Source organism: Cervus elaphus, chromosome 20, assembly GCF_910594005.1.
Source record: "Cervus elaphus chromosome 20, mCerEla1.1, whole genome shotgun sequence".
Classification (NCBI taxonomy): domain Eukaryota; kingdom Metazoa; phylum Chordata; class Mammalia; order Artiodactyla; family Cervidae; genus Cervus; species Cervus elaphus.
Window position 1 is genome coordinate 139,311,791 of NC_057834.1, and position 19,193 is coordinate 139,330,983.

Sequence of the window (19,193 nt, forward strand, 5' to 3'; positions counted from 1 at the left end):
TGGTTCTGTCACTGAAAACTCTAGACTCCTGCAGCCAGACCAAAGCCAAGCCCAATGTCTCTCAAGACAAACTAGGGACTCTTGTCTGGCCTTTTGAGTGGGTTTGCCACTAATATATTTTAGGTCTATAAACTATAAAAGGCAAGAATTGTTTGTACTTTCTCAAGTGTTTGGAACATCAAGTCTTGAACACAGAGCAAGAGCCCATGAAGTGCCATGAAGCAGCTTGCTGCAAGCAAGGGCCAGACAGAGGGTCCAGTGCAGACCGCAGACCTGCCCGCCAGGGCCTCCCCTTTCCACCCTCCCCGCCCCCGGCTCACCAGGGCCAGCCTGCTCTCCAGGCTCCTCTGGCTCTCATAGATGATGTCACAGGCGACACACAGGGCGCTGCCCAAGCCTTTGGTCAGGAGCATGTTGGGGTCAGCTCCGCAGGACAGCAGCTCCTTCACAATCTGGGCACAGACAGGCCTGTCAGCACCCGCCGCGCCCCTCCCCAACGAGCGGAGGAAGCGCCCGGAGCCAGGCCACGCGGGGCGACTTCCCTGCTTCCCAACCCCAGGGGCTGTGGCTCAGACGGTGAGGCTGGGGGTGCACACGGCGGCTCCCTAGGGAGGACTCCCACTCCCCCGGGCGGGCGGCCCAGGTCCAGCACTTCCTCAGAACAACGTCCAGTTGCTCAGAAGTGGTCCCGGCGCCTCTCTGCTTTCCACCTGGGGATGCAGGGGATCCTGCCGGGCCTCTCACCCCACAGGGTCAGGCACACGTCCTGCTGGTCCATGTCCCTGGGACCAGCTTGCCTCTACCCAGGGCAGCCGGTCACCGTGATCACCTGACCACGTGCAGAGGACGGGGCTCCCTTGCTCCCTGCTGCGTCCCCAGTCGCCCAGGGGCCCCCGGGGAGCCTGGAGTCAGAGCAGCTGCTCCAGACACACGAGGCACCGAGCTTGGCCCTCCGAGAGCTTCTGCGCCGGGGGTAAGGCTCTCCTCCAGGCTGCCCGCCCCCCAGGGCCGGTCACAGAGCAGGTGCCCGCGTGACCCGCTGAGTGAGTGACTCGGTGCATGAGCCAAGGCAGGGGGCGGAGGGGCCGGGCAGAAGGGACGCGGGAGCCCCAGCCGCTCAGCAACAGTGGCTGCCTCAGGCCTCCCCGAGCTGCCCTCTCACCAGAGAGGCCCTCCCGCCGCCCAGCTGAAGGAGCCCCCGCCATTCTCCTCCCTCCCCCATCGTCACTTTCTTCATGAGCTGAGGGCCTGATACTGTCACACACCGGACTGTGGTCCATCTGCCCCAACTAGAATGTAGGATCCTTGACACTTCTGTTCTGTTCAACACCTGATGCCTGGAATGGTGCCTACCTGGTACATAGAACATCCTCAAAAAATAACAGCTAAATGAAAGGATGAATAGGTGGGTGGATTATAGGTGGATAGATAGAAAAAAGGAATATCAACAACCTCATTTATGCAGACAATACTACCCTAATGGCAGAAAGCAAAGAGGAACTAAAGAGCCTCTTGATGAGGGTAAAAGAGGAGAGTGAAAAAGCTGGCTTAAAACTCAACATTCAAAAAAATGAAGATCACGGCATTCGGTCCTATCACTTCGTGGCAAATAGATGGGGAAAAAATGGAAAGACTGGCAGATTTTATTTTCTTGGGCTCCAAAATCACTGTGGATGGTGACTGCAGCCATGAAATTAAGACACTTGCTGCTTGGAAGAAAAGCTATGACAAACCTATACTGTGTATTAAAAAGCAGAGACATGACTTCGCCAACAAAGGTCCATACAAAGTAATGGTTTTCCTAGTAGGAGTCATGTATGGATGTGAGAGTTGGACTATAAAGAAAACTGAGCACCAAAGAATTGATGCTTTTGAACTGTGGTGTTGGAGAAGACTCTTGAGAGTCCCTTGGACTGCAAGGAGATCCAACCAGTCCATCCTAAAGGAAATCATTCCTGAATATTTACTGAAAGGGCTGATGTTGAAGCTGAAACTCCAATACTTTGGCCACCTGATGCAAAGAACGAACTCATTTGAAAAGACTGTGATGCTGGGAAAGATTGAGGGCAGGAGGAGAAGGGGACGACAGAGGATGAGATGGTTGGATGGCATCACGGACATGAGTTTGAGTAAACTCCAGGAGTTGGTGATGGACAGGGAGGCCTGGCGTGCTGCAGTCCATGGGGTCACAAAGAATCGGATACGACTTAGCGACCAAACAACAAGACAGAAGGAGGGATGGATGATGAAGAATGGATGGGTGGAGGGGTGGGTGGGCAGGTGGATGTGTAGGTGGATAAATGAATGGAAGGAAGGAAAAGTGCAGGACTGGGAGGATGGATGGATGGATGGATGACTGAGTGGATGAGTGGATGACTGGGAGGATGGATGGATGGATGACTGGGAGGATGAGTGGATGACTGGGAGGATGGATGGATAGATGACTGGGAGGATGGATGGATAGATGACTGGGAGGATGGATGAGTGGATGACTGAGTGGATGAGTGGATGACTGGGTGGCTAGACAGGTGGGTGGGTGGATGGGTGGGTGGAAGAACAAACACGGTCCTTGGCAGCCACAGAAGGTGGGAACCACCCAGGGTGCCCTCCCAGTGCTCTGAGGCCGAGTCAGCACCTCCCGGGTAAACCCTCACCCTCATGCTCACTCCCTCCCTCCACCCTTCTCTCTCTGTGGGGCACTCTGTCCTCATGGGAGGGGACCCTCCGGGCATCACACCATGCTGTCCCTAGGGCACTTCGAGGACAGCAAATCCCAGAGCCTGCGTTGGAGCGGGGGCACGAGACAGCCACGCAGGTACGCCAGCGGGGTGGGACTTGCTCACCAGGTCGTTGCCGCTGGCGATGGACAGGGAGAGCGGGGAGTGGCCACTCCACAGCAAGTTGGGGCTGGCTCCGTGGGCCAGCAGGAGCCGGACGACGTCCCTGGCGCACTGGGCAGGGAGAGAGGCAGGAGGACGGCGGGTTACAGGGGCGCCTCCACTCCAGGGGAGACACACACCGTGAGGCCATCCCGGCCACTGACTGCTCCTCCCTCACACTAGGGCCCTGCCTGGCACACACAAGCGCCCTGAACGCCGGGTAGTGAATGGTGGGTGGATCCTCAAGCGAAGAAGAGGTTTTCCAAACGTCGATCATTTCAGATGGAAAACAAGGATGTCGGTGACGAGTAAGTTGATTTGAAGGAAAGAGGAGAGTCAGGGCCGCTCTACTGCAGCTGTTGCAGACTCGAATACAGCTGTTGCCGCTGTATCGAGACTACGGCAGCTGGGCCGGGCACACGGCAGGTGGGGCAGAGGGCGAGCCCTTCACCGGGACACACCAGGCAAAAGAAACACGGGGGCACTTTCATCCCTTTGCCCCCAAGGAAGCTCTCAGTGTCCCCCTCCTCTCTGGGAAGTGCCCACGGGGAGTTGACCCAGGCTCCCCTCACCACAAGGAGCGGTCTGCTGCTCTGTGGACTTGCAGACCCCAGGGGCCGGCTGGGCCACCTTGCAAGACCACCCCCTTTGCCAGCCTCACTGGCCAGGCCAAGGGGAGCCCACAGAAGTGTGCCGAGGGGTTCCTGGGAAGCTTCCCCTCTTCTCACTCTCCCTGGTGGAATGCAGGCGTGGTGGCTGGATGGCTGCAGCCCTCATGTCTTAGCACTGGACTTTACACTGGTGATCTGTCCTTGATCTGATGAGAACGTGGCCTATGGTGCCTCCTGACTTTGTTTCCCCTTAACTTTTCCAAATCCGAAATCAGTACAAAGGACAAAGGCGTGTGAGCTAGAAAGAGCTGTGCTCCAAGCCCAGGCCTCCAATTTACTGACCAGGGGCCTTGGGTAGCCCCGCCTTCCCGGAGCCTCGGGCAGCCCCGCCTTCCCGGAGCCTCGCTGTCCCCGGCCTCAGCCTGGGCTCGCTGCCCCGCTCTGGTGGGGCAGTGACACAGCCCGAGGATGCATTGACAAGACGGGGGGTGTTCTGGAGCGGGTGGTCCCTTGCCAGCATTGCATGGGCGCCCACCCCCACGCAGGCCCTCATGGCCCCCATCAGGGCGGCACATGTGATCCTCATCCTGGGCACTGACAAAGACATCCTGCCGCAGGCCCATGAGGCTGCTGCTATTTCATTTCACAAGCAAGTAAACGGAGGCTGTGTATCAAGCACTCAGGGGCTCGCTGGCCCGCCTCCCCAGCTCCCCTCACACCCATCCTCCAAGGGGTTCCTGCACCTGCCGCGGGCGAACTGATCCCAAAGCGGACAGGAGGCAGCGGCACCAGATGGGGTCACCGCCCGGGGGGGTGATGGGCGGGCTGCACAGACGTGTGTGACTGCCACCCGCAGTAACGCAGTGACTTCACGAGGCGACCCAAGCCCCCACCCCCAGGTGCACAGGCCTGTGTGTGGACGCGTGTCCCCAGCACGTGCTCTGAAATAACACGTCCGTGCACACGAGTTCCATGATGCTTCCTATCCTATCTCCACACAGCGTGTCTCAGCTCACTGCCGACCTGACCCAGTCCCCCGAGTCCGGGGCCCACTTAGGGAGGATGACCTGTAGCTGGAGGACCCTGGTGTGGACCATGGCACGCCCAGGTCTGCTCACATGGCCACGGGACCTGAGGCCTGGCTCAGCCCACCAAGCCTGTGGGCTCACCGCCCTGCACGTGCACGTGTACACACGTGCATGCAGACATACACACCGACCTACAAGCTCACACACACGCCTGCACACAGACGCACGCACACACTCACGGACTGGCACTCACGGGTACGCTTCAAGGCGCCTGTGCACACCCCCCGGCCCACCCGGAAGGCCGCCTCACCCTGTGGTTGTCCTCCCGCTCACAGGCCACGTGCAGGGCCGTCCTGCCCCCCTCGTCGGGGACTGACGTGCACCTGCTGTAGTAGATGCTGGGCGGGCCCGCTTCACTGTTGAGCTTCAGGCTGGAAGGCAGCAGGTCCAGCTGTGGGCAGACAGAGGGGTCGAGGGTGGCCCCAAGCCCGTCCCCCCAGAGCAGAGACCCGCCACATGCCGCCCGGCCCTGCACCCCCTGCAGGCACCAGCTCACACCCAGGGCCCCCCCAGGGCCGCGCCGCCCCCCAGCCCACAGGCCTGCAGCGGTGCCCCGTGAACTACCCTGACTCCTCGAGCCCGCCCTCCCCTCCCCGCCCCAGGCCCTCGGGCGCTGGGGGCTGGATGAGGCTTGGGTGGACGCAAGGATGAGACAGCAGAGCTGCTGTGCTCCAGGGGCTCGGCCTGGAGGAGGAGGGCTGGGAGGGCTGCATGGCGGAGGGGGCCTCGGCATGGCCTTGCAGGGGGCAGGGGCGCTGCATGTGCCAAGATGCAAGCTCTGCCTCTCCAGCCCTGCACCCCAGAACCCCCGCCCGGCAGGCTCCAAGCCCCACCTCTGGCCCCCAGGCCCTTCTGCAGCATCACCACCCCACCCGGCAGCCTGCCCTGCCCCCTGAGGGTCCACTCCCCTCCCTGTCATGTGTTGGAGCAGGTTGGCAGGAGGCACCGGGCCTTGAGCCCTGGTCTGGGGACACGAGGCTCCCTGAAGGTGGGGCAGACCTGGAGGCTGAGGAGGCCCACAGCTCGACTCCCCCAGCCTCGGCAAGGGCAGAGCCCGTGGCCCGACTCCCCCCGCACATCAGGAGCTCAGAGCCCGTGGGGCTCGGGGCCGGCCTTCTCAGATGGCGGCAGCCTAGAAGCGGCCCAGGGGACGGAGGGGCGGCTGGGAGGCAGGCGGGGTGGGAGGACCCGGCCAGGGAGTGCGGCCCTGGGCAGACGCGTCTCCAGGCAGAGGGGCACCCCGCAAGTGGAGTGAGACAGAGCCTCCTACAGAATGCCCTCCTGGGGGCCCGGCTACCCCAGCGAGGACCCCCGGGCTTTGTGAGCTGCCTGAAAAAGCAGGTTCTCACTCACATTCATCAAGTGCGCATGCCTCTCCCACACCACAGGCCTGTGTGCGGAGTGTTCACACTCGGGGCCCAAGTCACACTGCCTCCCTCTGCTCCGGACAGGCCCCGGCTCGCACAGACGACCACGGGTGTGTCCAGGCACACGCTGCTTGGATCCAGGCCGGCCTGTGGCTCGCAGAGCGTCCGGCACCCTCCTTAGGGACCTCACGCTGCCTGCAGAGGGACCCCACCCTCCACGGCGCAGATGCCCACCTTAGCCTGCTTGTACACATCGTCCTGGTCGGCCGCCCTGGCATCCACGTCAGTGATGGCGTGGAGCAGCAGCTCCGTTATCTTGACGCCCTCCTCCCCAGGGAGGGCAGCTGCGATGTGGAGAGGGGTCAGGGCCCCCAGCTGCAGGGGAAACATCGGCGGGTGAGGGTGCAGCCCCGGCTCCCGAGGAGCGACAGCCGTCAGCCCGAGGGTGGGGCTCTGTGTGAACAAGGCCCGTGGGGCCCCGGTCCAGGGCGAGAGCATGGCCGCCTGCCCCCCGCCTGCCTCGGGTTCCCAAGGCACCACATACTTGTCATCAGGGACATTCGGGACAAGAGGCCCGCCCACAATGGACCACAAACACACCACACAAGCCCAGCCGTCTGCTCTGATTCATAAGAGGCTTTCATCCGCCAGGGTCACAGACAGGAACACAGGCCCTGGTGGACCAGCTTCCTATTAGACCAAATGTCTCCGCTCTCCTCCAGGAGCTTTCAAAGATGGAGGCCAATCAGTGAGCACAAGTCCCTGTGAAATCCTCCTGGGTCTGACGCCTGAAATCCCGCTTCCCTGCACCCTTGCACTTACACCCAAGAAAAAAGAGGAAATAAACAACCCGGCTCAGGGGCCCAGAAGGTGAGCAAGTAGCCTGAGCAAGACTGGCAGCCTTTTCAAAAGCCAACACCCTCTGAGTATAAGAGGCCGAAGTGACTGACAAGCATCGACACAACCAGGGAGGAAAGCAGACGCTGCGGGAGACCGTCAGAGTCGGCCCGTGGCCCCCACGGCCTCAGGCCCCCGGCGCGGCCCACCTCTGGCGGGAACTGGATGTCCGTCCTGGCCCGGTTCTCCAGCAGCAGCCTCACCCCGTCCACGTCCCCAGCCTTGACGGCGAAGAAGAGGACCTGCATGGGCACGCGGCTCAGGTTGGGGTCGGCGCCGCGGTGCAGCAGGAGTTTGATGGTCGCCCACCTGTGCCTGTCTCTGGAAGGAGCAGGGAGACGGTCACGGGCTGGCGGAGGGGCACGCGCGGCCCGTAGCCCGGACATGCCCCGGGCCGGAGGAGGCCCCGCCGGGGGTGCTGGCGAGGCCTGACGCGGAGCACCCTGCCCCCGGGGTCCTGCCTCGCCAAGACTGCAGCCCTTCCCTGCACCAGGGCAGCCCAAGTCCAGCCGCGGCCCTGCCCGGCTTCAGCCTGGCGCTCGCTTAGCCTCCCTGAGGTCACCTGGGATGCGGGGTGGGGGTGGGGGCCAGGAGGCCTCCCGGGGCGGCCGTGAGGGGACGGTGTACATTGCCTGGCACCCATGGGGTCCAAGGTTGTACACACACAGCAGATGTGCACATACATGTGTAAACACACACACACCTACACACACAGAGACACAGCATAGCACATACTCACACACGCATAGCACACAGCATGTACACACATGCAACACACATACACATGCAGGCACAGTGTGTACATGCAACCACACATGTAACAGTGCACACACAAACCTACCACACACACACTCACACTGGCACACACGTCTCTCACAAGCAGCTCAGAGCAGCACACCCAGCCTCTTGTGGGGACGCCGTGAGGGCTGGGCCTGAGGGGACTGGGCGGGTGGTGGGCAGGGAGAAGGTGGGGGTGCAGAGTGGGGTGTGCGAGAGGCCGAGTGCGGCAGGTGGGGGCCCAACCGGCCCGCTGACCCCCGGCAGAGCAGAGGGAGAGCGGAGGCTGGGTCAGTCGGGGCGGCAGCACTCAGACGGCCTGCCCTCCGACCCTCCGCACTTGAACCATCCTTCCAGGCTCCCAAAGAGCTTTCTTTACCCAGGTTCTAGCCATCCCTGTCTACTGTCTTAAAAATTAAGACTGAGAATGTGTTCAAATATTTAGTAATACACTCAAAAAGTAACACTAACCATTGCATATTCGCACAGATAACCAGTTTTTATGAAAAACTTGGCCACCTCAGAGCCCTCACCGCGAGGGGCCACTGGCCCTGAAGATATTCTATGTGCTCGGGACTGGGTGGAGGGGCAGCCCTGCTTCCGTGAGAGCCTCCCTGGGCGTGGTGCGCGTGCGCGTGTGTGTGCGCGCGCCTGTGCGCGCACGCATCCACGGTGAGTGACCGTGTGTGGGTGGGTGTGCACAAGAGGACGCGTGTGTCCCTGGGTGACTAAGGGTGAGTGCTCGCCTGTGCGTTTCCGGTGCCAGCGCCCCCTCCCACGCTCCGCCCCAGGGAGAGCACAGAGGCCAGCCGCTGGGAGCCACCCCCGGCGTGCAGAACCGCCCTCGGGCGGGAGCGGGGCTCGCGGCTCTCTCTGAGGCGCGCCCTGGGCCCGCCACCTACTGGACCATGCTCAGTGCCATCCTCCTCATGGTGCCCCGATCGGCGGGCCCGGCGCCCGGGGTCTGCAGCAGGCTGTGCCCCCGCGCGCCGCACTCCAGCAGCTGCGGCGGCAGGTCGATGCGGAAATGGTGCATGGCCCGGCCAGACTCGAAGTCCGAGTCGTTGCTGCAGGCCGAACTCCGGCCCGGCGTCCCCGAGGCCATAGCCCGAGAGCGCTCTGAGTCGCTGGCGCTGCTCCTCCCTGACGTGGAGCCCCGCTCCTGAGCCCCGCGGCGGCTGTCCGCGATGTTCGGCCTGGCGGAGGACTGCTTCCGCTCCGGGCCGCCCGGTGCCATGACCGGCTCCTCCAGAACCACCGGCTCCACGGGTGATTCCGAGATCGACAAGGAACGCTGGGTCGTGGTTACGGGCTTCGAAGCTTCCTTTGGAAAGGACCGAGAAAGCGTCCTTAGGACAAAGCGGCGAGTGCTGACCAGTAAGCCGCCTCTGTCTGCAGGGCCGGCCCGGGCCTCCCAGGCACCTGGGCCCCCCAGGCCCCGGGACCCTCCGCGCGCGGGTGCCATGCAGGCTTCCAGTGCAGACCCCCGCATGGTAGGCGAGGCGACCGGAGAATCAATGCCGAATGTCTCCCCACGGGCCGCTGTACTGATTACACACCAGAACGGGGAATTCTGGATACACGGGTTAAACAAATGGCATTATTACAATGAATTCCACCTGTCCTGACTTTTTCTAACGTGAGCCCCGGAAACGTCCGAATCCAGCGGGTGCCGGCGTTGCGCTCTGCGGCTTGGCGCGCCCTCCACCTGCCGTCACAGCCTCAGTTCTCAGCAGTGGCCCAGGGACAGAGGGCAGCAGCGCCAGATAAGCAGGGTCTCAGGTCCCACCGCGGACCATCCCCAGGCAGAAAGGCGGGGGCTAGGCCCAGCCCTCTGTTTTTGGTGTTTTTGTTTTTTTCCATTTATTTTCATTAGTTGGAGGCTAATTACTTTACAAGGGACCCAGCCTTCTGTCACTAACTGCTTCTGTGAAGGGCCCAGCAGTTCCACCCTGAGTACCCACCCAGAACCACCGAAGCAGGCATCCCGCAAGGCTCAGGGGCCTCCAGTAGTGCCGGTCACCAGAGGCCTCGGTGGGCCCTGTGCGTGGTCCACAGCGCCCTCTGTCCTGAGGCCCCAGCGGCTGCGCATGGCCTCCTAAGGGACACATCCTCTGTGCCGTAGCAACAAGCTCAGGGCACCCAGTGACCATGACAATTTCCTCCCATTTTGCTGCCTGCCCACCTCAATTCATCCCACTTGAGCCTGGTCTGCACAAGAAGGCCAGGGAGCTGGGGGACAGGAGTGGGAAACCGGCGGACTGGGGGACAGGTAGACAAGTGAGCAATGAGTGGTACTGGACCAGTGGACAGTTGGACAAGGGAGAGTTGGATGGATGGATGGGGGATGGGGATGGGAGGGGGGGCTGAGGAGGGGGGCATGATGGCAGGGGATGGGGAGGGGGGACCGCTAGATGGGGAGTGGGGGTCTGAGGACAGGGGCTGGGGGCCTGAGGATGGGGTGGATGGACAGCAGGGGATCAGGGAGGGGCTGGGGCCTGAGGATGGGGGGATGGACAGCAGGGGATCAGGGAGGGGCTGGGGCCTGAGGATGGGGGGATGGACAGCAGGGGATCAGGGAGGGGCTGGGGCCTGAGGATGGGGGGATGGGGGAGGGGGACAGCTGGATGCGTGGACAGCTGGACAGGGGACGGGTACCCAGGGATGGGGGCGGGGATGGGCTGGTGCAGACCCTGAGCCAGGGCGCAGGTTCCCCTGGGCTGACCTGGGGCTCGGGCACCGTCCTCTCGGCGATGTTGGGCTTGAAGGACGCGGTTGGGTAGTGGAGGAGGAAGCACATGTTCAGCGGGGTGAGGCCCTCGTCCGTGCACTTGTTCACGTTGGCCCCGTTGTCAAGCAGGAGGTTGACAATGTCAATGTGACAGTGAACCTGCAGGGAGGGGCCAGCCTGGCGAGGACAGCGGGCACTCTCAGCAGGGGCCAGGACCCCTGTGAGGCCCCATGCCCCAGCCAGCTCAGAGGTGGCCCCCACTCGCGGCTGCCCCAGGAGGAGGCACCCCGCCCCCCTCCCTGTCCAACCCTGCACGCCCATCCCACAGTGGGGCATCACGGGGGGAGGGGGAGGGCAGGCCCCGCCTACGAGGGGCCATCGCCCAGGGCCCTCTGGGTCAGCGGTCCTGTGAGTGACCCTGCCGCCCACACAAGCACCCTGCGGGGTTGGGGCGCTCACAGCAGCGGCGGCGAGCACCGTGTAGCCCTTGGCATCGGCCACGTCGGGGCTGGCAAGGTTGTCCCTCAGGATCCCGTAAATCCAGTCGTAATTCCCTTCCTGGGCCTTCAGGATCATCTCCTTGGAGAGCCGCTCCTTGGGCCCATGGCGTGCAAAGCCACTCCGCCGCCCCTCCAGGATGGCATCCATGTTCCAGCTGCTGTGAGCCCTCTTGTTCCTGGTGGTCAGGGAGCCTCGGTGGGGGAAGCCTGACTCTGGATACCAAGCCCTGCCACCAAAGGGCCCTCCCTCCCGTCCACACTTCCTCTTTTGTGCCTCTGCCCCGGACCACCCCCCTTCTCCGCCATCACAGTCTGCTCCTAGGGCACCCTAAGCCCTAGGCCTGCACAGCTCACCCGCCACTGGGGGACATGCTGCCCACAAGTGAAGATGCTATGGCTAAGCAAGCATCTTTCCTCAGCGAGAAGAGCTGTATCACTTAAAAAAAAAAATTTATAGGCTCAGCTGATCTTTGCATGGTGGGTAGATACATGGGTGATAGATGGGTAGATGGATAGGTGAATGGATGAGTGAATATAGATGGATGGATGGGTAGATAGGTGGATGGATGGATGTGTGGGTGGGTGGGTAGGTGCATGAGTAAATGGGTGGATGGATATGATAGGTGGATAGATAGATGAGTGGGTGGATGGATGGACTAATGGATGGATAAGTGGATGGATGGGTGGGTGGATGGATGGGTAGATGGATGGATAGGTGGATGGATATGATAAGTGGGTGGATGGATGGATGGGTAGATGGGTGGATATGATAAGTGGGTGGATGGATAGATGGATGGATGGATGGATGGGTAGATGGATGGATAGGTGGATGGATATGATAAGTGGGTGGAAGGATGGATGGGTAGATGGATGGATATGATAAGTGGGTGGATGGATGGATGGATGAATGGATGGATGGATATGATTAAGTGGGTGGATGGATGGCTGAATGGACGGAAGGATGGATAGGTGGATGGATATGATAAGTGGGTGGATGAATGGATGGATGGGTGGATGGATAGGTGGGTGGATATGATAAGTGGGTGGATAGATGGATGGGTGGATGGATAGGTGGGTGGATGTGATAAGTGGGTGGATAGATGGATGGATGGATGGATAGGTGGATGGATATGATAAGTGGGTGGTGGATGGATGGATGGATGGATGAATGGATGGATGGATAGGTGGATGGATATGATAAGTGGGTGGATGGATGGATGAATGGATGGATGGATAGGTGAATGGTTATGATAAGTGGGTAGATGGATGGATGGGTGGATGAATAGGTGAATGGATGGGTGGATGGGTAGATGATGTATGCATGAGTAGCATTTGTGTTCACAAAACATGCATTCCAAAATAGTTTATAGATATTTGAGGACAAAGTGTAGGAAAGGGGTTTAAATATTCTTGAAAACTTTAACTTAAAAAATAAGTCTTCCTCAAGTGGCTGCTGACTTCCCCAGGGCCATTGGGGCAGGCGGCGGTGATCTTTGTAGACCAGCAGAGCGCTCCATCTTTCCCCTGCCATCTGTGGAGAAGCCAGAGGCCAAGCCAGCCGCCCAGCCTCTTCCTGCCCTGCTCCCCCACAGCCCTCAGCACTTGGACAGTGTGTTCCAGCTCCAGGCACAAGCTCCCCCCGCCCTTCGCCACTGGGCTGCATCGGTCAGTCAAACAAGGCAAGCCTGACAGCCAGCCAGGACAGCCAAGTTGCGGGGCCAGCCGCCAGAGGCCTTCAGGACCCCCGGCCTGAGTGTGCCCCCATCGGAGGGCAGGAGGGCCATCGAGCTCTAGGGGTGAAGAGAGAGGACAGGCCAGTTTACCTGAACTTGTAAGCCTGCTTCTGGATTCTGACCATCAGAGGGGTCTCGTTTCTGATAAACCAGGGCTCTCCATCATCAACAAACGGAGGGATGTCGTTCAGAAAGATGCGGGCATCCAAGTCTTTGCGGAAGGAGGAGGTCATGGGCAGGTGGCTATTGTTGGTCGAGTAGATATAGATTTCCAGAGGCAGAGTGAGGTCGTCATTCAAGAGAAACCGCTTATAGTCGTAGAAGAACGGGTCCCGCCCCTCCTCTAGGCCCCAGTCCATCTTCTCCTCATCCGCGAGGGTGACCTTGGCGGGCGTGTGCGTCAGGAAGCCTGAGAACTCGGGGTAGCTGTGGACAGAGAGGCTGCTGGGGATCTCCACGCACAGCTTGATGAGGTGGTCACGGAACCACAGCCCCACATCCTGGCTGCCGTCCCGGTAGGTCTCAACGCCTGGTCCAAATCGCTCATCTGCCTTGTACAGCCCCTGCAGGACGGCACAACGGGGCGGAACGGGTGGCTGGGCAGGGCCTGTGCTCTGCGGCCAGTTTCTTAAATCAGAGGAAGAAAACATTGTCCTAAGAAATATGTTCATTCAATCGACAGTTTACTGAGGCTGTGGATGCTCCAGGCCCAAAGCACGGGCACTGGGACAGACGCGTTGTGGGCAGAGGGGCTGCGGGCCCGGGGGCCTTGCGCAGGGAAGCCGGGGATGCTGTGTGCCCCCTGCTCTTCTAACATGGTGAGCCCGGCCCAGGCAGCCACCAGGCTGGGAAGGAGCACGCAGGCAGAGGTGCCGGGCGCCGAGTCAGACACACCCCAGCAGGCGTGAGCCGAGGAGGAGGAGTGGTCAGCCTGGCTTGCCTCTAGGCCAGCAGAGCGCAGCCACCGCCGGGCTGCTCTGACGATCCTCTGACGCTGGGCGTTGGTGCCCGGTGATGGGTGTGAGGAGCAGGGGGAGCCGGGAGGGTCTCAGTGAGACACCGGGTATCAGTGCCTCCCAACAGCGAGGGACCTGGGACAAGGGTTCTGGCGCGGGGACCACAGAGACCCGGCTTCCTGGGAAGGACGCGCTGCATCTTCCCTGAGATGGTGTTGAAGGATGATGCCTGGAGGTCGCTGGGCAGGCAGAAGTACCGCCCAGCAAAAGCACAGAGGCCTGAAACCCTGGGGACACACACGTCACTCCCCACCCCCCCCATCTGAGAGCCCCATTCTCGGGAGCTCCCCATTGTCCAACGTGCCCATGGAGCACCTCTGGCTGCAAGCCTGGGGCTGAGCACTGTGGATGGACAGCCCTGCCCACGAGAAGCTGGCCGGCCAGACCAGGGGGCAGCAGATGAAATGAGGGAGGAAACGTGTGAGGACCACTGCACGGCACACAGGCTTGGGCTGGGGCCACAGGTGTTTCCAGGAGAAGCTGCGGATGGGCCAGTGACAGGGTGGGACGCACCATCAGACTCTGAAAGTGGCGGGGTTGGGGGACGGTCCCCCAGGAGCTATGAGCCTGGGAAGAGAGGCAGGCGTCCTGGGACAGAAAAGCAGCTGCCCCAGGAGTCCGCTTCTAAGAATCTGTCACAGGAAGTAATCCCAGCTCGTCAAAGCTGTAATATGTTCACAGCCTTACGTGAACAGCAGATGATGATCCAGGAACCTTGATGGTTCAATAAAGAGGGGCTGTCCACCGGCACTGGCTTTGAAAATTCTGTTCTTAATATGCATTCAATTTTGACCAAACAATCCCGCTTCTAGGAATGCATGCCACAGATCATAGCTGAAAACATGGAATCCGCAGTGAGGAAGGCTGCCTGGTGACGCAGGCCTTCCGGAGCTGCTGGGAGGGGGCAGGGCTGCTGGGACCAGGTGTAACCACAGATGGAGGACAGGGAGGACAGGGTGCCCTCGGGGGAGGAACGTGTGTGCCTGTCTGCCCGTCGTTTGTAAATGCAAAGCTAGAACTACAAAGATGATCACCAAGGACCAGGGAGGCTCGAGAAGGAAGAGAAGGGACTCCTGTGGGGGGACCGTGTTTGATGGATTTGACTTGGGAAAAGCATCAGGTTTTTGCATAATCACAAAATGAAATCAAAACAAGCTTTTAAAAACAGAATGCCAAAAATATGAAAGCAAAATAAAGCAAGTGACTGCAGCTCTGTACCTACGTGGAGGAGGGGGGTGGGGTGGAGGTGCCCACACCTAGAGGAATTATTTCCTGTGACTGGACCCAGCCTCTCCCGTGGGGCCACCCCGGGGACAGGACGACAGCAAAGGAACCTGAGACTGTTTTTAATCATCAGAGTGGTGCTGATGAGGCTCTGCCCTTTTCTGAAACTGTTATACACAAGTTCAGAGATAAAGCAAGTAGGAAATCTTGTTAGAAACCAAGATTGTTAAGACTAAGAGATAGGCAAACACAGCACCACAGCTGTTGAGTGCCAAGCCCGCACCCCTACATTGGAGCTGGAGATATCAGTATGAACTGATGATGTATTTTCTCACTTAAAAAAGTGTACTCTCAAACAAAAAAGGAAGCAGAGACATGGGTACAGAGAACAATCTAGTGGTCACCAGTGGGGAGAGGGGGAATAGAGGGGGAGGGCCCAAAAAAGGGTTGTTGTGGGATTACATGAAATCACAAAATCAAGACTGTGAAACGGTGGAAGGAAATTGTAAAGAGCCATAGTAAAGCACTGTGGTGTTGGAGAAGACGCCGGAGAGTCCCTTGGACTGCAAGGAGATCAAACCAGTCAATCCCACAGGAAATCAACCCTGAATGTTGACTGGAAGGACTGATGCTGAGCTGAAGCTCCAATACTTTGGCCACATGATACAAAGAGTTGACTCATTGGGAAAGACCCTGATGCTGAGAAAGACTGAAGGCAGGAGGAGAAGGGGGCAGCAGATGATGAGATGGTCGGGTGGCATCACCGAATCAATGGACATGAATTTGAGCAAGCTCCCGGAGATGGTGAAGGACAGGGAAGCCTGGCGTGCTGCAGTCCATGGGGTCACAAAGAGTTGGACACAACTTAGTGACTGAACAACAATAGGATTTTAAAAATCATTCGGTTTTAAAATGTTTTTTTAAAAAAAGAAAAAAGATGTCATATAAATAATCCATGAAAAAAAAAGTTTTGAAAGGTGTTCTCTAGATCTGCTATTGAAAAGACCTAAAAATAAAAACTAACCCGTGCGGTGGTGATGAGCAGCCAGACCGTGGCTTCTAAATTCCGCATCCGCTAAAGCAGCCAGGCCCCACCGAAAGCAGGGCAGGAAGCGTCTGAGTGAGGCTGGAGCTCCTTGCAGGCAGAACCAGGCCTCTTGACGCTTGCGCCCACCCGTCAGTCCTGACATCACGTAACAAAAGACAGCCAGGCAGCTGTCTCCAGACACGACTTCTGACGAAGAGGCAAAGGCTGGGCGGGAGGGGAGTCCCTCCAGCAGATGGAGCTGGAACACCTGGACGTCCCGCGTGGCGCAGGAGGGAGCCTCACTTCGCGTGACACACCAACAGTAACGCACACACAGAAGGCACGTAAGAGTCAAAACCATAAGCACAGAGGAAAACGCAGACGATGAGCTCATGAACTGGCAAAATTATCGGCAAAGACGCAACAGCCGGGCACTGGGGGCAGGAGGAGACCCGCTCCAGAGGGACTGGGGGCGTGCTCCGGGACTGACGGGACTATTCTGACCCTTGACCGTGGGAGTCACCACACAGCACCGTGTTTGTCAAAACTGTCAGAAGTGAAATTTGCTCAGTTGTGTCCGGCTCTTTGCGACCCCATGGACTATACAGTCCATGGAATTCTCCAGCCAGAACACTGGAGTGGGTAGCCTATCCCTTCTCCAGGGGATCTTCCCAACCCAGGGATGGAACCCAGGTCTCCCGCATTGCAGGCAGATTTTTCACCAGCTAAGCTATGAGGGAAGCCCCAAAACTTTCAGCACTACCCACTAAAGCGGGCGAGTGTTACTGTAATGAGTAAGGCGGGGGTGGGGGAGGAATCTGTACTTGCAAAGCCAGGAATGTTCTCCCGGAAAAAGGGAACTTTCAGAACAGCACGTGCGCCAGGAGCCAGTCTACGTGTAGAAAGGTAAATGTTTTTGCTGAGCTTACTGCTTCATCTACAGGACACACAGCAACTTGCTGGTAACCCTGGGCCCGTCCTGGGGGACAGAACAATGCCCAGCTCTCGTGTCCTCACTGTGTGTTCATTTTCTTCTCATGCGCCGTATTACTGGCACGATCACAATCGCTTAGACTAGGAAAGGCGCTTCTCGTCAGCACACCCAGGACCCAGGAGTGCCCAGGCCGGCCCCTCACCTGGAAGAGCCTCTCCTTCAGGCACATGGCGCCATAGCCCTCCCGGGCGCTGAGGTAGAATGTGCCCGTGAAGCTGGCACCGTCCGGCCACATGTAGGTGCCCAGGCCATGCCGGTGGTCCCGGTAGAACTGCCCGTGGTAGGACTGTGAACAGAGAGCGGGTGGCCGGTCTGTCCGAGGAGCCGCCCCTTACCGCCCCAGAACCTTCCAGAACGCCCTCCCGGCTGAGCCTCTGGGCCTGGGCCACGTGGACCAGGACTGTGGGGCTGCCCTGGGCTCACGAGGGGCAGTCACCGACTCACGCGGAGTGGGCGCCAGGCACACTTGGCCCCCCGGTGGCCATGCTGCCCCGTCTTGGCTCGGCGTCTGCACTGCCCGGGCTGGGGCATGACCTGTCTCCACGCGTGAGCCCTGGCCCCGGCTGGCCCAGGGAGTGGGGGGCCACCAGCCCTGGGGTCACCAACCTGGCCCTGACTTAAGACCCCTGGCTTCTGAGGCCACGCACATGGGCTGCTCTGTGCTCTGGTCCCGAGCCCCTGGGGGGTGGGGTCTGATGGAGACACCCCTCCAATGGGACCCCAGGAGGGAGAAAGAACGCAATGTCCATCCTAGGCACTTCTCAGCCGCTAGACCTGACTCTCACGTGTCAGACTGCTGCCTTCCACACCAGAAGCAGGCGGACCAGGTGCTCAAGTGGCTGGTGGTCGTACTCACAGACCCCTCGCCACCCCCCGCACCAGCAGGCCAGTGACTGCCGCCTGCCCAGTGCCCCCTGTCGTCCTCTGGCGAAGGAGACAAGTCCCCAGGTGGTGCCCTGACCCCAGCCTCCCTGGCACAAGTGGCCAAGCAGAGGACTCCCACCCCCGGCCCAGCCCTGATTCGCAATTGGCCACAGGACCCATCCCCGAGTCACACCAGTGTCCACGGGCCTCTTCTCTCTTGCAGGAGGCTGGGACCCCAACACCATCCCCTCTGCTGGATGTCAGGTCAACCTTGGCCGCCCCCAGGGTGGTGGGAAGAAGCGACCTGATGGAGTCATGGGAGCCCCTGGATCCAGCCAAGCCTGGGGCCCCAGGACCCCGGTGACGGTCTTTCCAGGCACCACAGCCAAGAGAGGTGTTTTCCGGCTCATCGTTTCACTCCTAGAGTGGCCGGAGCAGGGACACGGAGAGCAGAGAGGCACCAGGCAGGAGACAGCCCATTGTCTGCCCACATCATTTCACTGGAATGATCTGGGGGGCGTACAGTTTACCCAACTGAAAGAAGTCCTGAGTGGCAGACCATCTGTGTAGGCCTGTAGGGAGAACCTAAGCCCTGCTCTTCAGCTTGCCCGTAGAAGACGGGGTTTCTGTCCACCCCAGGAGGGCCCTCCCGATCCGTGCTCCACACAGACCAGGAGCCTCATCTAACCAGCCCGATGGGTGTGCTGGGGCCCGCTCTTCAAAGACGTTGCCCTCGGCCCCCACACCCTCTCGCCTTCCTACTCCCTCTGGTTCCAGAGCCACCATGGCGGCAGGAGCGTCTCCTCGGTGGACCCAGAGGTCCCCCCAGGCAGTACCGAAGCGGATGCTCCACTTGCCACCGTCTCCCTGCGCGGGGACATCTGGGGCAGCAGGCCCGGTCGGCGGGCCCCCAACCTCCACAACCGGGAGCTGGGGCTGTCTGACCACTGGACCCCACAGTGTTGGGGCAAAGAGAAGCCAACCGAGGACTAAAGCAGCAGAGGCTGAACAAAAGCAGTGCTGCGTCATCGACGGCACGGACCCTCGCACGCCGTGGCAGAAGCTCAGGTCCCAGCCTCTGTCCTCTGCTCTGGGCGTGCAGTCCAGGTGGGACTGGGCTGGGAGCCCTGAAGCTCCACCTGCGCCTGCAGCTGCTCCTGCTGCCCCGCCCTGCCCCCACCACTCCCCAGGCTCCAGCCCAAGACCCCTGCGCACCTCCTCCCCTCTCGTCCCTGAGCCGGGAAAGCTAAGCGCAGGAGGTCAGGGACTGGGTGAGGTACCCAGGCTGGGGCACCAAAACCAAGCAAACAGGGCCCCTGCGTGGAGAAGCGGGACAGAGCCGGGACCCCTCGCAGCCCCGGGGAGCCTGTGCCAGCCAGTGCCCGTCTCTCAGCAGGGCTTCGGGGCCACGGGTCCTGCCTTCTGGGTCCCCTGGGCTCCCCCAGATGCTTTTGTAACCCCCCAGATGCAGCCCTGCATTGCCTC

The 19,193-nt window shown here is 60.2% G+C and overlaps 1 protein-coding gene across 1 annotated transcript in view; it reads right to left on the reverse strand.

Moving 5' to 3' along the window:
* ANKMY1 (ankyrin repeat and MYND domain containing 1) overlaps positions 1-19,193 on the reverse strand; it is a 54,958-nt gene that overhangs the window by 32,013 nt on the left and 3,752 nt on the right. Inside the window, exons 4-13 of the mRNA XM_043875710.1 lie at positions 16,987-17,130; positions 12,674-13,146; positions 10,810-11,026; positions 10,345-10,527; positions 8,522-8,943; positions 6,992-7,163; positions 6,180-6,320; positions 4,829-4,969; positions 2,844-2,951; positions 321-452 (exon numbers count right to left, since the gene is read on the reverse strand). Of these exons, the coding sequence (XP_043731645.1) occupies positions 321-452; positions 2,844-2,951; positions 4,829-4,969; positions 6,180-6,320; positions 6,992-7,163; positions 8,522-8,943; positions 10,345-10,527; positions 10,810-11,026; positions 12,674-13,146; positions 16,987-17,130 (2,133 nt within the window). The remainder of the gene's footprint in view (positions 1-320; positions 453-2,843; positions 2,952-4,828; positions 4,970-6,179; positions 6,321-6,991; positions 7,164-8,521; positions 8,944-10,344; positions 10,528-10,809; positions 11,027-12,673; positions 13,147-16,986; positions 17,131-19,193) is intronic.